General features: G+C 43.5%; 1 protein-coding gene across 1 annotated transcript in view; it reads left to right on the forward strand.

Moving 5' to 3' along the window:
* The window catches only part of SPATA31H1 (SPATA31 subfamily H member 1), a gene marked incomplete at both ends in the record, with an annotated part of 32,513 nt that overhangs the window by 15,808 nt on the left and 689 nt on the right, over positions 1 to 16,016 (forward strand). Inside the window, 1 exon segment of the mRNA XM_080711342.1 lies at positions 1 to 15,785. Within this exon segment, the coding sequence (XP_080567468.1) occupies positions 1 to 15,785 (15,785 nt within the window).

Below are 16,016 nucleotides of genomic sequence, written 5' to 3' on the forward strand. Positions count from 1 at the left end.
CTTCCTTCTTCAGAATTTGGCAGCTCTTAGACCTTTACAGTCTCAAAACTCTTTTATGAACTCTATTTTTGAACCCTCAAAACTTTGCAAACAAGAGGGATCAAAATATGAGGGAAGGTGCAAGAGTCAGTTGGTATCAGATTATGGACCAAATTCTGTTTCACCCAGAAGACCACAAAGCCCAGGGCGGGTGCCACTCCAGCTCTCTCCTTCAGCTAGAGGGGAGCTAGAAGGACACATGTCCTGGAAGGTTTGTTCTTTGCGGGAACAAACAGTTCCTGTGCCAGTGAAAGAATCATGGGCAATGCTGAATTCTTTAATTAAAGTACGAGGAGGAGTGCCTGAGCCGGAGAACCCCCAAACCCAGTTATCCACGCCCATTTGTCAAAGCATTGAGCGAAACGCCAACATCAGATCTCCAGACCTTCCATCATTCCAACTCCGTGTGAACATTGGGGTGGAGTCTGGATTACGTGGGACGGAAACAAAAATCTCACAATCACTTATCGCAAGCAAGCAGCTGCAACCTTGGGATGACTCCCGAGTCCTTGGATCCGAGCCTTTAGCTTTCTCAATGGGTGCTCCACCCCCCAGAAGTTCAGAAGTTAACATGCTAGAGTTTAGCATAGAGCAGAGGGCCGTAGGTCTTCCAGATAAAAGGACACAGCAGCACAAGACACAAGCCACCGGTGTGGAGCTGACCCCAGAGCTACCATATCATGTCACAGATAACATCAAGGTGACTCCGCAGGCATTGCTGCAGGTCATGGATTCAATGAGGATGATCCCAGAATCACATTCGGAAGCGAGAGAACCCTCGCTTTTCTTGTCACAGCCACCCAATCAAGTTGTGAAACCAACAGGAGCCATAGAAGTAGTGAGTGTAGCCCCCAAACCACCAAATCGAGTGATCGAGTCAGTGGAGGTAACCCCAAGTCCTCAGCAACAGGCTCTGGAGCCAAAGAGAAGAGCCTCAAGATTGAATCAAGTCACAGATAATGTGAAGGTAACTCCTGTAGCACTGCTTCAAGTTATGGATTCTATGGGGATGATTAACAAATCACATCCGCATTTCATAGACGCAGTGGACCTGACCCCAATGCCAAAATCTCATGTCGTGGAGTTAATAAAAAGGGATAAGGTATTGGATCATCAAGCCATAAAGCCAGGAAAGATGAGTCCAAGGCCACAACATACAGAGATGGAAACTGTGGAAGTGACCCCAGGGCCACAGTATAGTGTCATGGAATCCATAAGCATGACCTCTGGGTCGCAAAGTCAAGCCATGGAGCAAACGAAGATCACTCCAGGGTCATCACATCAAAACACAAAATCCATGGAAATGATCTCAGCACCATTACATCAAGTCACAGATTACACAAAAGTAACTCCAGTGGTGCTATTACAAGCCACGGATTCCACGGTAATGACCATAGCACCTAAGTCACAAGTTGTAGAATCTCAGGGTTCAGTCGCACAGCCAGTATCTCAAGTCAAGAAACCTCTGGAATTGACGTCTGGGTTACAGGTTCAAGCACCAGACTCAGCAGGGGTGACCCCAGAACCACATCACCAAGGCACAAAGTCTGTGTCTCTAACTTTAGGACCATCTTATCAGGATCCTTCAAGGTTGACCCCATGGCCTCAAATCCTGGAATATTCAGAGATGAGTCCAAGGCAAAGCCGGAAAGTAAATGAAACTATGGTGTTGACTCCTGACACGTGGCCACAAATGGAGAAACCTGAACAGCCTACACCATCACATCATCAAACAATGGATTCTTTGAAGACAATCCCAGGGCTACCATGTCAAGGTACAGACTCTTTGGGAATTAGCCAAAAGCCATTGCATCAAGTCACAGAATCTGCAGCAATGACTACACCACTGCTTCAAAGTGTGAAAAGTATGGGTGTGAAGCCAACACCACAGTTTAAGGGTATGGATTCTATGAAGTTATCTCCAGAGTTGCAAGATGTAAAACATGAGAACATGATCCTGGGATCCCGGTTGAAAAATATCAAACCTATTGACATAGCCACAGGTTTAGTCCCACAAGTAGCAAAATATGTACAGCTAATCCCAGCTATAAAATCCACACACTTGGCTCAAGAACATGAAAGACAGTGCATGAAATCTGAGGTGTTAGTACCACAAATACAAAATGAGATATCTATACAATCAGCCCCAGGGGCTCAGCTTCGAGGTATAAAATCTATCCAACTGACTCTAGGACCACAACTGAAAAGTGTAAAATCTGTGGAGTTAGCCTCAGCACCACAGGTGCAAAGTGGAAAAGCTATGGATTTGATCCCCAGTTCACAGTTTCAAGGTATAGAATATGTTCATTTGACCTTACAACCAGAGTTTCAAGATATGAAAACCGTAGAACTGACCCTAAGACCACCAATGGAAGATAGAAAATCAACTGAGTTGGCCACAAAGCCATCAGTACTATTTCTCGAAAATGTGAAAACTCCTCAAATGGTAGAATATAGAAGATTAATTCCTGAGGCACAGGCAAAATGTAGGGAATTTGGGAAATCAATTCCAGGTACACACATTCAAACAGTAACGTCTGTACAGTTGAACCTCGAACCAGATTATCAAGCCACAGAACATGAAGGATTGACTCCATGGCACCAAACTTCAGAATCCTTAGGGATGGTCTCAGAACCGGGATATCAAGGCACAGAAGCAAAATTGACTTCTGACACTTGTCACCAAGTAGAAGAATCTGTTGGGTTGACACAACCATATTTAGGAATTGCCCTAGTTCCATTGAGCCAAACATCAAAATCTATGGAGATGAGCCCGACATCATTCCAAGATACTCCTGAGACTATGTTTCAACTTGTAAAAGGGATGGAGGAGACTCCACAATCACAACACACAATAAAAGAATCTCTGGATTTGATAGCACGATCAGAGGTGCAAAGTACAAAATCAAAGGGGCTGATCCCAGAGCCACAGCTCCAAGGTATGAAGTTTGTCCACCTAAATCTAGAACCATGTTCAGGAGTTACCAAGTTGTCAGAGATACCACTAAGGTTAGAATACGAAGGTGCAGATAAGACTCAGGAAGCCATCTCAGAACCACATTCAAGAATAGGATCTCTTCAGTTGACTCTAGGATCAGGGATTCAATATGAGAAATCAAAGTCATTACCACAAAATCTGAAATCTGTTGAGTTAATCTCTGAGTCATCTCCATTAGTGGTAGGATCTACAAAGTTAATTCAAGAGCCAAGATCACATGTTATAGACTTGGCCCCAGAGCTACAGCTCCAGGGAGTAAAGTCTAGGCATATTGATCTACAGTTACAGTTGCAAGATGGAAAACATGTAAATTTAATCCAACAGTCAACTACCAGGGTGGTAGAATATCAGAAGCCAAAACCAGAGCCAGTGCTACAAGGTACATTGTTGGAGGAATTGGTGAAGAGGGGACAGCACCAAAGCGTAAAACCTGTGGATTTAAGCCTCAGTCCATGGCAGCCAAATGTCAGACCTTCTGGGTTAACTTCAGGGCCACAGTTGCAAAGTGTTAGATTTGCAAAGTCATCTCCAGAGCCTCTGTTTCGAGGGGAAAAACCTGTACATTTAATCTCAAGGCTCCCACATTATGGTGTGAAATCTGAGGAAATGACCCCAGGTTCTCCAGGGCAAGAAATCAAATTGTCAGATTTTATCCCAGTGCCCAAGCATCAAGGTGTCAAATATGTACAATTGATTTCAGAACCACAACCTCAAGGTGTGAAATTTATGGAACTAATCCCGGGACCATGCTTACATGATGTCAGATCTTCTGAATTGACTACAGGCCCAAAACTTCAAGGTGTCAAATTTGGGGAGCAAACCCCAGGATCAATGTTTCATGGTGTGGATTCTGTGGAAGTAACTCAAGAGTTAGGATTGCATGATTCCCGATTAGCAAAGACGTCTCCAGGGCTTCATGATGTAAAACAGGCAGGGCTTAACACAGGACCATGGCTACAAGATGTCAGGTTTTTTGATCTAACACCTCAAGCTATAAATACTTCAGAATTAAACTCAGGGCCACAGCTGCAATATGTAAAATTTTTGGATTCGACCTCACAGCCAGAGAGGCAAGGGGTCAAGCCAGAGTTGTTGACACCAGAGCCAGTGTTTCAGGATATAAAACATGTCCCAGTGAGCCAAGTGCCAGACGTTGAAGGTAAAACTCCTAATGAATTAATCTCAGAGCCACAAATGCTAAATGTTGAACCTATGGAGTTGATATCTGGGACACCTTTACCAAGCATAAAATATTCTGGGTCTACCAGAAGATCACAGTCACAAGGCATGAAATCTGAATTGATCCAAGGTCCACAGTTGGAAAATGTAAATTTTGTGGAGCAGAGCTCAGCCGCAGAGCTTCAAAGTTTAAAATCTGAGAAGCTGACTCCAGAACCTAGACTGGAAGATACGATGTCTGTGGTGTTAACCCCAGGGTCTCATTTGGAAGGTGTAAAATCTACTCAGTTAACATCAAAGCCAGAGCAAGAAGAAGTCAAACCTTCAGTGTCAATAGGGCCACAGGTAGGAGTTGTAAAGCCTGAGGAGTTCACTCCAGACTCAAAGGATCAAGGCTTAAAATCTGAGTGGATACCTTCAGGATCACAGTTGGAAGATGTGAAACCTGTGGTTTTAACTCCAGGTCCATGTCTAGAAGATATAAAATCTATGAAGATGACCCCAAGTTCCCAGCATGAAGATGTGAAATCTGTGGAGTTGACTCCAGATTCAAGAATTCAAGATTTTAAAACTGTGAAGTTGGTCCCAGCTACACAGGTTCAAGATGTGAAAGATATGGAGTTGAAACTTGGGCTAAAGATTCAAGGTGAGAATTCTATGGGTGAATCAGGGCCATTACCTCAAGGTGTTAAATCTCCAGAAGTGCTCCGAGAACCTCAGCTGCAAGGTATGAAACCCGAGGGATTGACTTCAGAGCCACAAATGCTAGATATAGGACCTGTGGAGGCTACCCAACGTTTTACACTGCAAAGTTTAAAATCTGTGGAGGACACTCCAGATCCACAGCAACAAAGTGAAAAATCTGTAAAGTTGATCCCAAGACTAAAGAGGGAGGTAGTCAAATCTGTCAATGCAACCAAAAGACAGGGGCTTCAAGGAATAAGATCTGTGGACTTAGCTCCAAATCAAGAGCTTCAAGGGCTAGCACCTGTGGATTTAACTCTTGGGCCTGGACAGGATGGCCAGATATCTGTAGACTCACCAAAGCAGAAATATGTGAATTTAGAGCAATCAAAGGGAGAAGCTGAGTCAGAAAGTAAGTCTTTGAAGTTAATTCTGGAGTCAAAATATACAGATTTAAAATCGGTAGACCTTAACTCTGAGCCACCATCGAAAGATCCAACCTCATTTGGATTGGCTCTAGAACCAGTTATTCAAGATGTTAAGGAGTTCAGACGTAACCAAGGGAAACCCTTGGAGTCAAATTTAGAGTCACAACTTGAAAGTATGAAAACTGTGGAGTTAAACAAAGACCCACAGTTTGTGAGTATGAAATGTATTGAGTGGATACCAGAATCTGAGTACCAAGGTGGGAACTCTGTAGGGTTAAGTCTTGGGTCACAATTTGGAAGTGCCAAACACACAGAATCGAAACCTTCCATGCAGTTGGGCACTGTGAAGTCATCTGAACTGCCTATGGGGCCAAAAGTTCAAGGAGCAAAATCTATGGCATTTAATCTTGAGCCACAATTGGAGTATAGGGAAACCTCTCAGTTGTCCCCAGAAACAGAGCTACAAAAAAGAAAAAGTTTCCCATCAACCTCAGAGCCTCTGCTTGCAGATGTGAAAACCATGGAGTTACACCAAGGGTCACAGCTCGGAGGTACGAAATCTATGCAGTGGTTACCAGGACCCGAGATTCCAGGTGTGAAATCTGTAAGATTAAATCTTGGGTTTCCATCTCAAGGTATCAAACCTACAGAGTTAAAAACTTCTACACAGTTGGAAAGTGAAAAGTCATCTCAACCGACTCTAGGACCAAAAATTCAAGGTGTAAAATTGATGGAATTTAACCTTGGCCCACAGATGCGTGGTATGCAAATCCCTGAATCATCCTCAAGCCCAGAACTGCAAAAAGAGAATCTTATTGTATCGTCCCCAGAGCCAGAGTTTCAAGATGTAGAATCTGTGGAGTTGTGCCAAGGGCCACAGCTGCGAAGTACAAAGTCTGTTCAGTGGATTCCAAGATCTGAGATCCAAATTACAAGATCCATGCTAAATCTTGGGTCCCAGTCTCAAGGTGTCACAACTGTAGAGGTGAAATCTTCAGTGCCATTAAGAGATAGGAAGACAAATGAGTTGACTCCAACGCCAAAGTTTGGAAGAATAAAATCTTCTGGATCACTCCAGGAATGTCGGCCTCAAGAGTTCAAACGCGCTGATTTGAAATATGAGCTACCATTGAGAAGTATGGAATCGCACGATGCAACTTCAAGGTTAAAACTCTGTGATATGAGATCAACGGCATTCAAACCTGAGCATCATTTGAAAGATGTGAAATCTCCTGATTTGCCCCCAGGACTACAGTTGCAAGAAGTGAAACCCTTAGAGTCATGCCTAGGAACACAGGCTCAAGGTGTGAAGTCGCTAGGGTTTATACAAGAGCCACAGGTTCCGGAAGTGAGATCTGGGATATTACACCAAGGGCCACAATTACAAAGTGATAAAATTTCAGATCTGAACTCCTTACTACACTCGAAAAGCATGAAGTCACCTGAATTGGCTCTTCAGACAAAGCCTCAAGGTATCAATGAGGTGTTCCATTCTGGGTCCCAGTGGCAAAGTGTAAAATGTTCTAAATTAACACCTGAGACAAAGCCCCAAAGTATAAAATGTACTCAGTTAAGCTCCATCTCACAGTTGAAAAGCACATCATCATCATCTAATTTGACCACGAAGAACAAGATTCAAGGTGTCAAATCTACAGAATTCAAACTTGGGCCACATTTTCAAGGTGTAAAACCTAATGAGACAACAATGAGAACAAAGCTTCCAGCAAAGAAACTGGCGGAATTCAATTCAGGCCCACAGTTGCAAGATGTGAAATCTTCTAGATTAATCATGGGTATAAAGCTTGAAAATGTAAATTCTCTGGATTTCAGTTCTGGAGCACACTTACAATATGAGAACTTTGAAATGAGCCCAAAAGAAAGGTTTCCAGGTGTGAAATCTGTAGAGCCTAAACCTAGTTTAAAATTGCAAGGTGAGAAATCTGATTTGATCCCAGGGAACAAGTTTCCATGTATGGAATATGAAAGGTTACACCCAGACCCACAGTTACAAGAGAAGAAGTCTTCTGAGTTGATCATGGGTAGAGAGCTTCAAGGTATAAAATCTATGGAGTACAGATCTAGAAAACACTTAAAAAATATAAAATCTTCTGAGGTAGTAACAAAACTTCAAGGTATGAAATCTACACAGTTCAACCATGGTTTAAAGTTACAAGGTGGGACAACCGAGTTATTACCAGAGGCAAAGCTTCAAGGTGGGGAATCTGTGAAATTCAATTCGGGTCCCCAGTTGGAAGATGTGGAATATTCTAAATTGATCTTAGGGACGAAGCTTCAAGATATAAAATCTACGGAGTTTAGTTCTGAACTGCAAGATGTGAAATCTCTTGATTTCCCACCTTGTAACCCTCTAAGTAAGGCACAAGATAGGCAATTTCTGGGGTTTAACTCAGCACCGCCATTACAAAATAAGAAATTATTGATGTGTGCACCAGGTATGAAATCTATGAACTGCAACCCTGAGGCAAAGTTCCAAAGAGTGAAATATGAGTCTGTAAACCCCCAAACAATGAATTATACAGAGTTTAATGATGACTCACAATGGCAGGTTGCAAAACCCTCTGAGTTGTCTTTAGAATCAAAGATAAATAGTATCTTTGAATTCAGTGCTAAAAACCAACAGCAAGATGAGAAGTCTCATAAATTGAGTGAATGGCCACAGTTTCAACGTGTAAAATGTATGGCATTCAATCCTGTTCCTTATTTGCAAGAGATAAAACCGTCTACCAAGTTTCCAGATGATCAATCTCTGGAATTCAAGCACGAGCTCAGATCACAAGATGGGAAACCCCCTGATCTAAATTTGGGGTCACAGAATCAGTGCAAAAATTGTATGACATTCAACATTGAACCACAGTTACAAGGAGCAAAATCTTGTGACTTGAAAGCTGGGTCAGAGCTTCAAGGTATAAATTCTAAGGTATTCTGCCCTGAACCACATTCTCAAGGTGTGAATTTTTCTGAATGCATTCCAGGGCCCAAACCTCACTGTGGAGATGTTACTGAGTGCCACCCTAGGCTATACTTTCAAAGTGTGAATTCCGAATCCATCCCCAGATTTAATTCTCAGTGTATAAATTCTACTGGGTGCCAACCTGGGTTGCATTTTCAAAGTGTGAATTCTGAACCTATTCCAGGGCCCAAATCTCAATGTGAAAATTCTACTGGGTGCCACCCTGGGCCACATTTTCAAAGTGTGAATACTGAATCCATTCCAGAGTCACAATCTCAGTGTGAAAATTTTACTGGGTGCCACCCTGGGCCAGATTTTCAAGGTGTGAATTCTCCTGCATTCATTCCAGGCCTTCAGATCCAGTGTGTAAATTCTACTGGGTGCCACCCTGGGCCAGATTTTCAAGGTGTGAATCCTGAATCCATTTCCGGGCTCAAATCTCAGTGTGTAAATTCTCCTGGGTGCCATGGTGGGCCACATTTTCAAAGTGTAAATCCTGAATCCATTCCAGGATTCGAACTTCAGTGTGAAAGTTCTTCTGGGTGCTACCCTGGGCCACAATTTCAAAGTGTGACTCCTGAGTCCATCCCAGGGCCCAAACCTCACTGTGAAAATTCTACTGGGTGCCACTCTGGAACACATTTTAAAAGTGTAAATCCTGAATCCATTCTAGGGCCGAAAACTCCGTGTACAAATCCTACTGGGTGCCACCCTGGGCCACATTTTCAAAGTGTGAATACTGAATCCATTCCAGGGACCCAAACTCAGTGTGAAAATTCTGCTGGGTGCTGCCCTGAGCCACATTTTCAAAGTGCAAATCCTGGATCCATCCCAGGACTCAAACCTCAGTGTGAAAATTCTCCTGGGTGCCCCCTTAGGCCACATTTTCAAAGTGTCAATCCTGAATCCATTTCAGGGCTCAAATCTACGTGTGCAAATTCTGCCGGGTGCCACCCTGGGACATATTTTCAAAGTATGAATCCTAAATCCACTTCAGAGCCCAAACCTCAGTGTGTAACTTCTACTGGGTGTCACCCTGGGCTACATTTTAAAAGTGTGAATTCTGAATCTGTTCCAGGACTCAAACCTCAGGGTGCAACTTCTACTGATTGCCATGCTGGGCTGCATTTTCTAAGTGTGAATCCTGAATCCATTCCAGGGCCCAAACTTCAGTGTACAAATTCTACTGGGTGCCACCCTGGACCACATTTTAAAAGCTTAAATCCTGAATCCATTTCAGTGCTCAAATCTCAGTGTATAAATTCTACTGGGTGCCACTCTGGGCCACAGTTTAAAAGAGTGAATTCTGAATCTATTCTAGGACTCAAACCTCAGGGTGCAGCTTCTACTGGGTGCCAACCTGGGCCATATTTTGAAAGTGTGAATTCTGAATCTATTCCAGAGCCCAAGCCTCAGTGTGCAAATTCTACTGGGTGTCACCCTGAGCCACATTTTCAAAGTATGGATTCTCCTGTATCCATTCCAGGCCCACAAATTCAGTGTGTAAACTCTATTGGGTGCCACCCTGGGCCGTGTTTGCAAGATGTAAAATCTTCTGTATTAATTCCTATTTCAAAACTTCAAGGTATAAATTCATCCGAGTTAAATACAGGAAAAGAAATCCAAAATGAGATACCTATGATAGTCAATTGTGGAACACATCTGCAAAGTTTGAAATCTGAATTGACTCCAGGGTCAAAGTTTCTAGGTTGCACACCTATGGGATGCAGCCAGGGGCCACAGTTACAGTGTATGAATTCTTCTGGATTGAATTCAGGGCCAAAATTACAATGTAAACTTGAGCCACACTTGCAAGGTATAAAACCTTTTGAATTGAGTTCAGGGACAAAACATGATATGAGATCTTCTGAGTTGCATCCAGGGCCAGAATCTGTTATGTTTAACTCTGCACAAGATTTGCAAAATATAAAATGTAAACTGACTCTAGGGACAAAGTTGCAAGGTATAACACCAGTGGAGTTCAACTCTGCTCCACAGCTCCAAGGTATGAATTTTTCTGAGTTGAATTCAAAGTCAAAACATGAATTCACAAATTTTACATTTACTCCAGGGCCACTGATAAAAAACATGAAGCTTTCTGAATTGAACCCTGGGTCAGAATCTCAAGATACAAAATCTGTTCTGTATAACTCTGGACCACACTTTCAAGGTGTGAAATCTGCTGTGTTAACTCCAGGGAGAAAGTTTAAAGGACTCAAATTTTTGAGGAACCAACTTAGGTCACAGCAGCAAATTATAAAACCTATGCTCACTATGAGGCCTCAGTTAAAAGGCATAAAACCTGTGCTGTTTTTACCAGAATCACTGCTTACAGATGTAAAATCTATGGAGATGCTCAAACAGCCACTGATTTCTGGTGAGAATTCTGAAAAATTGTTTTCAGGCTCTGTGAAATCAGCAGTGATTGCAACAGAGTCAACTAAGAAATTCCTACCAGGACCAGCATTAACTAGTGTCCAATTATCAAATTTGTTCCCAGAATCACAGCAACAAGGTGTGGAGTCTCTGGAGTTTACTTTGGTGCCAAAGTTGCAAAATACAAAACATATGAAATTGCTTTCAATGTCTATGCAGAAAACTGTAAAATCTGTGAAGTTAGCACCGAGGTCACTGTCTCAGAGACTGAAATCGGGGAACCACAACCCAAGAAATAGCTGTCAAATCACAGAATCCTCTGAAATAATCCCTAGAGCAGGGCAACAATTTGTAGAATATGCAGAGACGATCCCAAAGTCAAGGCAGGAAGACCCCAGGTCTATGCATTTGATTTCAACACCAACTTGTCACACTACAGAATCTTCAGATATGATACAAGTGTTGGCACATAAAGACACAAAAACTGTAGAGAAGTGTATGGGCTTGACCTCAAAGCCAACAGTCAAAGCCATGAAATCTTCAGAGATGCCTCTTCATCTAGATCTCTTGGCACCAGAATTTGATGATCTGACTCTAATGCTAAGGGATGAAGGCTCAAAACCCTTAGAATTAACCCCAGATAAAAGTTACCAAATCCCCAAAACCCTTAAGTTTCTCTCTCGATCATGGCCCCAACTTAAAGATTTGGGGATGTTATATACAAAGTCATTGCAGAAAATTATTGAATCTAAAGAGATGACCTCAGAACTCAAACATCATGTTACAGAAGCTGAGGGGTTCATCTGTGAAACAGGGATACAAGGGAAGGAATTTCTTGGGATGACCCCAAAGCCACTAAGTCAAGCCACTGGATATGCAGAGAAATCTTCAAGGCCTTGTCCTCAAGCCTCAGAACCTGTGGGAGTGATCTCGGAGAAAAGATCACAAAGGGAAAAAGCAGCATTACCGACATCAAAGTCATCTTATCAGATCCCAGAGTCTGCTTCAGGGACGACAACACCTGGGCTAAGACATCAAGTTCCTGAATCTGTGGAGTTGCCTTCTGAGGAACCTATGGGAGTGGCTCTGAAGTCACGACATCATGTGGGATCTTCAAGAGTAACATTAGGGCTAGGACATCAAGTGTCAGAATCCATAACTTTGACCTCAAAGCACCGCCTGCACTCAGAGGAATCTTTGAAGTTGCCCCCAAAACAAACAAATCAAGATGTGCGACATGTAGAATCCATCAAGCTCACCTCTAAGAGATGGCAGCAAAGTCAGGTATCAATTGGGCTAACACAGCCACAGAATCAAAGCACGAAAAGTTCAGAGAGCACCCCAGCAGGATCACTGAGTCAAATCATAAAACCCATGAGAATTAGTCCAGAACCACTAGCTCAAGTCATTGAATCCTCAAGGACACAAGTACAAGTTGCTCAATCAATAGGGGTGAACTCAGTAGCTTCCCTAAAAGTTGCTGAATCTGTGAAAGTGACCCCCGGGCCACCGCTTCAAGTTGTAAAGTCTGTGGCAACACCGGGGACAATCCCTCAAATGGCAGATTATGTTGATTTGACTCCATCACCTCTAGATGTAAGGCCTTTGAAGTGGACCTCACGCCTGTGGCTACAAAACATGAAATATAAGAAACTCATCACAGAGCCAAGACACCAAGTTTTGGAAACAGTGGCGCTGAAAGGGTTTCAAATTGTAAAGACTGTGTTAAGCCCAGGGCCACTGCTTCAAATTGTAAAATCTGAGGAATTGGCACCAGGACCAATTCCTCAGGTTGTAGAACCAATAGGAGTATCCATAGGATCAGGGATTGAAGCAATGCATTCTCTTGATTTACTCCCAATGCCTTCTCTTCACAAGCTGGTAACACCTGTAGAATTAACTCCAAGGCCAAATATTCAAGTGAAATCTGCAGAATCAACCACAAAGAAAACATCTCCATTTAAGGAGCCTGTTGTATTGACTTATGAGCAAAGGCTTCAGGCTGCAAAGTCCATAAGGATAAAAGGAGAGCATCTTAAAACCATGGAATCTGAGGATTTGAATCAAGGACAGGTGTATCAAAATAGGGACTCTGAGAAGTTAATGTCAGAAGATTTACAAGTAAGAAATTTACCTGGGTTGTTACATGGCTATGGCAAAACATCTGAATTAAGAGGCCTTCAGGATTTGGGGATGCCAGAAGTATCAAGTGCTTTGGATATGAAAAACCTTGGGCCATATGTTTTGCCTGAAGAATTCTATACATATCCTGTTAAGATACAGTCTCCAGCCCTTCCCTCGGCCCTTTATAATCAACCTTCTGATAAGACAGTGTATACTCAGGAAATTCCACATCCTGAGATCCTGGGAGGAGATGTCATATCTAAGCAGCAAATTAGGAGGGAGCAGAAGGAGGAGTTAGAGGACTCACTCCAGAGCCATTTCCAGCATCCATCACAAAGATGGAGAACACTACCTGGGACCCTCCAGGCAGGATCAGGGTCTCAAAGAGGCCCTCACCGGTCTTTCCTAAGCAGGCAACAAAATGTCTGGGAGAGTCATGCCTATAGGCAGAGACTACCTAGAAAGTATCTCTCCACAATGCTAATGCTGGGGAATGTCTTGGGGACCACCATGGATAGGAAGTTTTGTTCTCGAACATATTTAGCAGAAAGAGCCACTGCAGATATCTGTCAATCTATTCAGAATTTATTTGGGGTTCCAGCTGAACTGATGGAATTTTCCCAGAACCTGATAGAGAATGGCCCAGGCACTATTTCACAGCCTTCAGTGGTCAGAAACTACATTCAGAGACATACCTTATGCCACAGTCAGGAGAAAGGACTGGCCTTAAGAATGTGGACACGTGGCACTACATCTTCCATTATACAGCACTACTCTGGGACTAGACTGGGAATAAAGAAAACAACCTCAAAGTTCAGTGATATATCCCAGAAAGTCACTCAGGACATAACAGTCTCATATGCAGGGGGACAGCTTCCTGCTCCAGTAAAGTCAGAGTCTTCCCTCAGGCTATTTTATGATAGGAAAGATCCTGCTCCCATGGAAGAGAGTGAAAACTCACAAAGTGATTCACAGACAAGGACTTTTGAGTCCCAACCCTCTCTCAAGCCAAGTTATCTTTCTGAGGCCAAGACTGACTTCTCAGAACAATTCCAATTGCTAAAAGATCTTCAGCTAAAAATAGCAGCAAAACTCCTAAGGAGTCAAATACCCCCCAATGTGCCTCCACCTCTGGCTTCAGGTCTTGTCCTTAAATACCCCATCTGCCTACAGTGTGGCCGGTGTTTAGGATTTAATTGCTGTCATAAATTACAGACCACTTTTGGGCCTTATCTTCTTATCTATCCCCAGCTCCACCTTGTAAGGACCCACGAAGGCCATGGTGAGATTCGGCTGCATCTTGGCTTTAGGTTGAGAACTGGAAAAAGACCCCAAGTTTCAAAGTATCGTGGCAAAGACAGACCCATGATACGAAGGAGCTCTTTATCATCATCATCACAAAGGAAAGCTAAAATCCATAGTCCAGTTTCTAAGAGTCCTACTCCCACAATAGATTTCCGCTCTGGATGTTCCCAGTCTCCTGATCCTGTACAAGCCCACGTCAGGCAAAGGCAACGGGGCATCCCTGACCTAATAGGAAAGATGGAAATTAGAGAGTCTGGACACTATAAATTCCCTCAAGTTCCCTCCCTATCAGAGAGTGACTCTGACAGCCATCAAGATGAAACATGGGCTAAAGTGAGACTCAAAACCACCTCTGATTCAAAATATACAATGAAGAGAATCAACAAGGTACGTAGAATACAAAACACAAAGTTCTCCACAAAAGGTAGAAGTAAAATAGAGAATCCTCCTCGGGAATTACCAGCCCCTTTAAGAAGGAAGAGGATTGGAGTGGCTCAGACAAGTACTGCTTCTTTAAAAAGGCAACCTAAGAAATCTCCCCAGCCCAAGTTCATGCAACTGCTTTTTCAGGGCCTAAAGCAGGCATTCCAAACAGCACACAGAATTATAGCTTTGGTTGGACACAAGCCTGAGAACAGGACAAGGTTAGGAAATCTGTGGTTAAGCAAAAACCACCATCCGAAACAAAAGGATATGGACTCTGGCTTACCAAGAGAAAGCAAGAGAGGCAGGAAGCCAGTTGGCAAGCAAAGTCCAACAAGTCCAACCACTAGGCAGGAGGACATTTTGGGGGGCAGCACAGAACAATGCAAATCAGATGAACAGTCCAAAGGAGATGGCTCTTTAGATCCTAGACCTCTCCAATTACTCAAGCCCATAGATTCCCAAAGAGATGTCTCTTTACAAACTACCTCAACCATGCAACCTTTGGGTACAGAACAAAATGACAGTAAAAGCAGAGCAAATAAAAACTTCTATAGAGGTGAAATCTTCAGCCAAGAGTCTAAGAACTTGCCCAAACCAGGAACCAGACTTCCAGTGGAAAGGAGAATTCCACCTTGTTCCCTTTTGAAGAGAACCTGGCACAAAGAAAAACATATACCCAAGGAGCGAAACCACCACAATAGGGAGAGAACTTCAGGTGCTTACTTGGAGAGGAGTCCTGCCGAGAGAACTCTGTGCAGTCTCTCTGAGAGGAGCCATCGCAGTCCTCAGAGAAAGCACCGCAGTCCCTCTGAAAGGACCCTTCACAGTCTGTCTGAGAGGAGCCATCGAAGTTCTTGGAGAAACCATCACAGTTTCTCTGAGGGGAGACATCTCAGTCCCTCAGAAAGAAGACATGGCAGTCCCTCAGAAAAGAATTACTTCAGTTCCTCAGAGAGGAAACACGGCAGTCCCTCAGACAGAAGCTATCTCAGTTCCTCAGATAGCAGATACCGCAGTCCCTCAGAGAGCAGATATCACAGTCCCTCAGAGAGGAGACATCTCAGTCCTTCAGAAAGCAGAAACTGCAGTCCCTCAGAGAGGAGCCATCTCAGTCCCTCAGAGAGAAGCCATAGCAGTCCCTCAGAGAGGAGCCATCACAGTTACTCAGAGAGGAGCCATAGCAGTCCCTCAGAGAGGAGACAGGGCAGTCTCTCCAAGAGACGCCCTTACAGTTCCTCTGAAAGGAGAGGACACAGTTCCTTTGGGAGAACCCATCACAGTCCCTTTGAGATGAGGCAGCTCAGACCCTCCTCTGAGAGGAGCCGACGCAGTCGCTCTGAGAGAACTCATCACAGTCCCTCTGAGAGAACATGCCACAGCTCCACAGAGAGGAGTCAATACAGCCATTCTGAGAGGAGCCGCCGCAGTCATTCTGAGCTAAGCCAACGCAGTCACAGTGATGGAACCCAGCACAGTCTCCCTAAGG

Source organism: Muscardinus avellanarius, assembly GCF_963383645.1.
Source record: "Muscardinus avellanarius genome assembly, chromosome: 15".
Lineage (NCBI taxonomy): Eukaryota > Metazoa > Chordata > Mammalia > Rodentia > Gliridae > Muscardinus > Muscardinus avellanarius.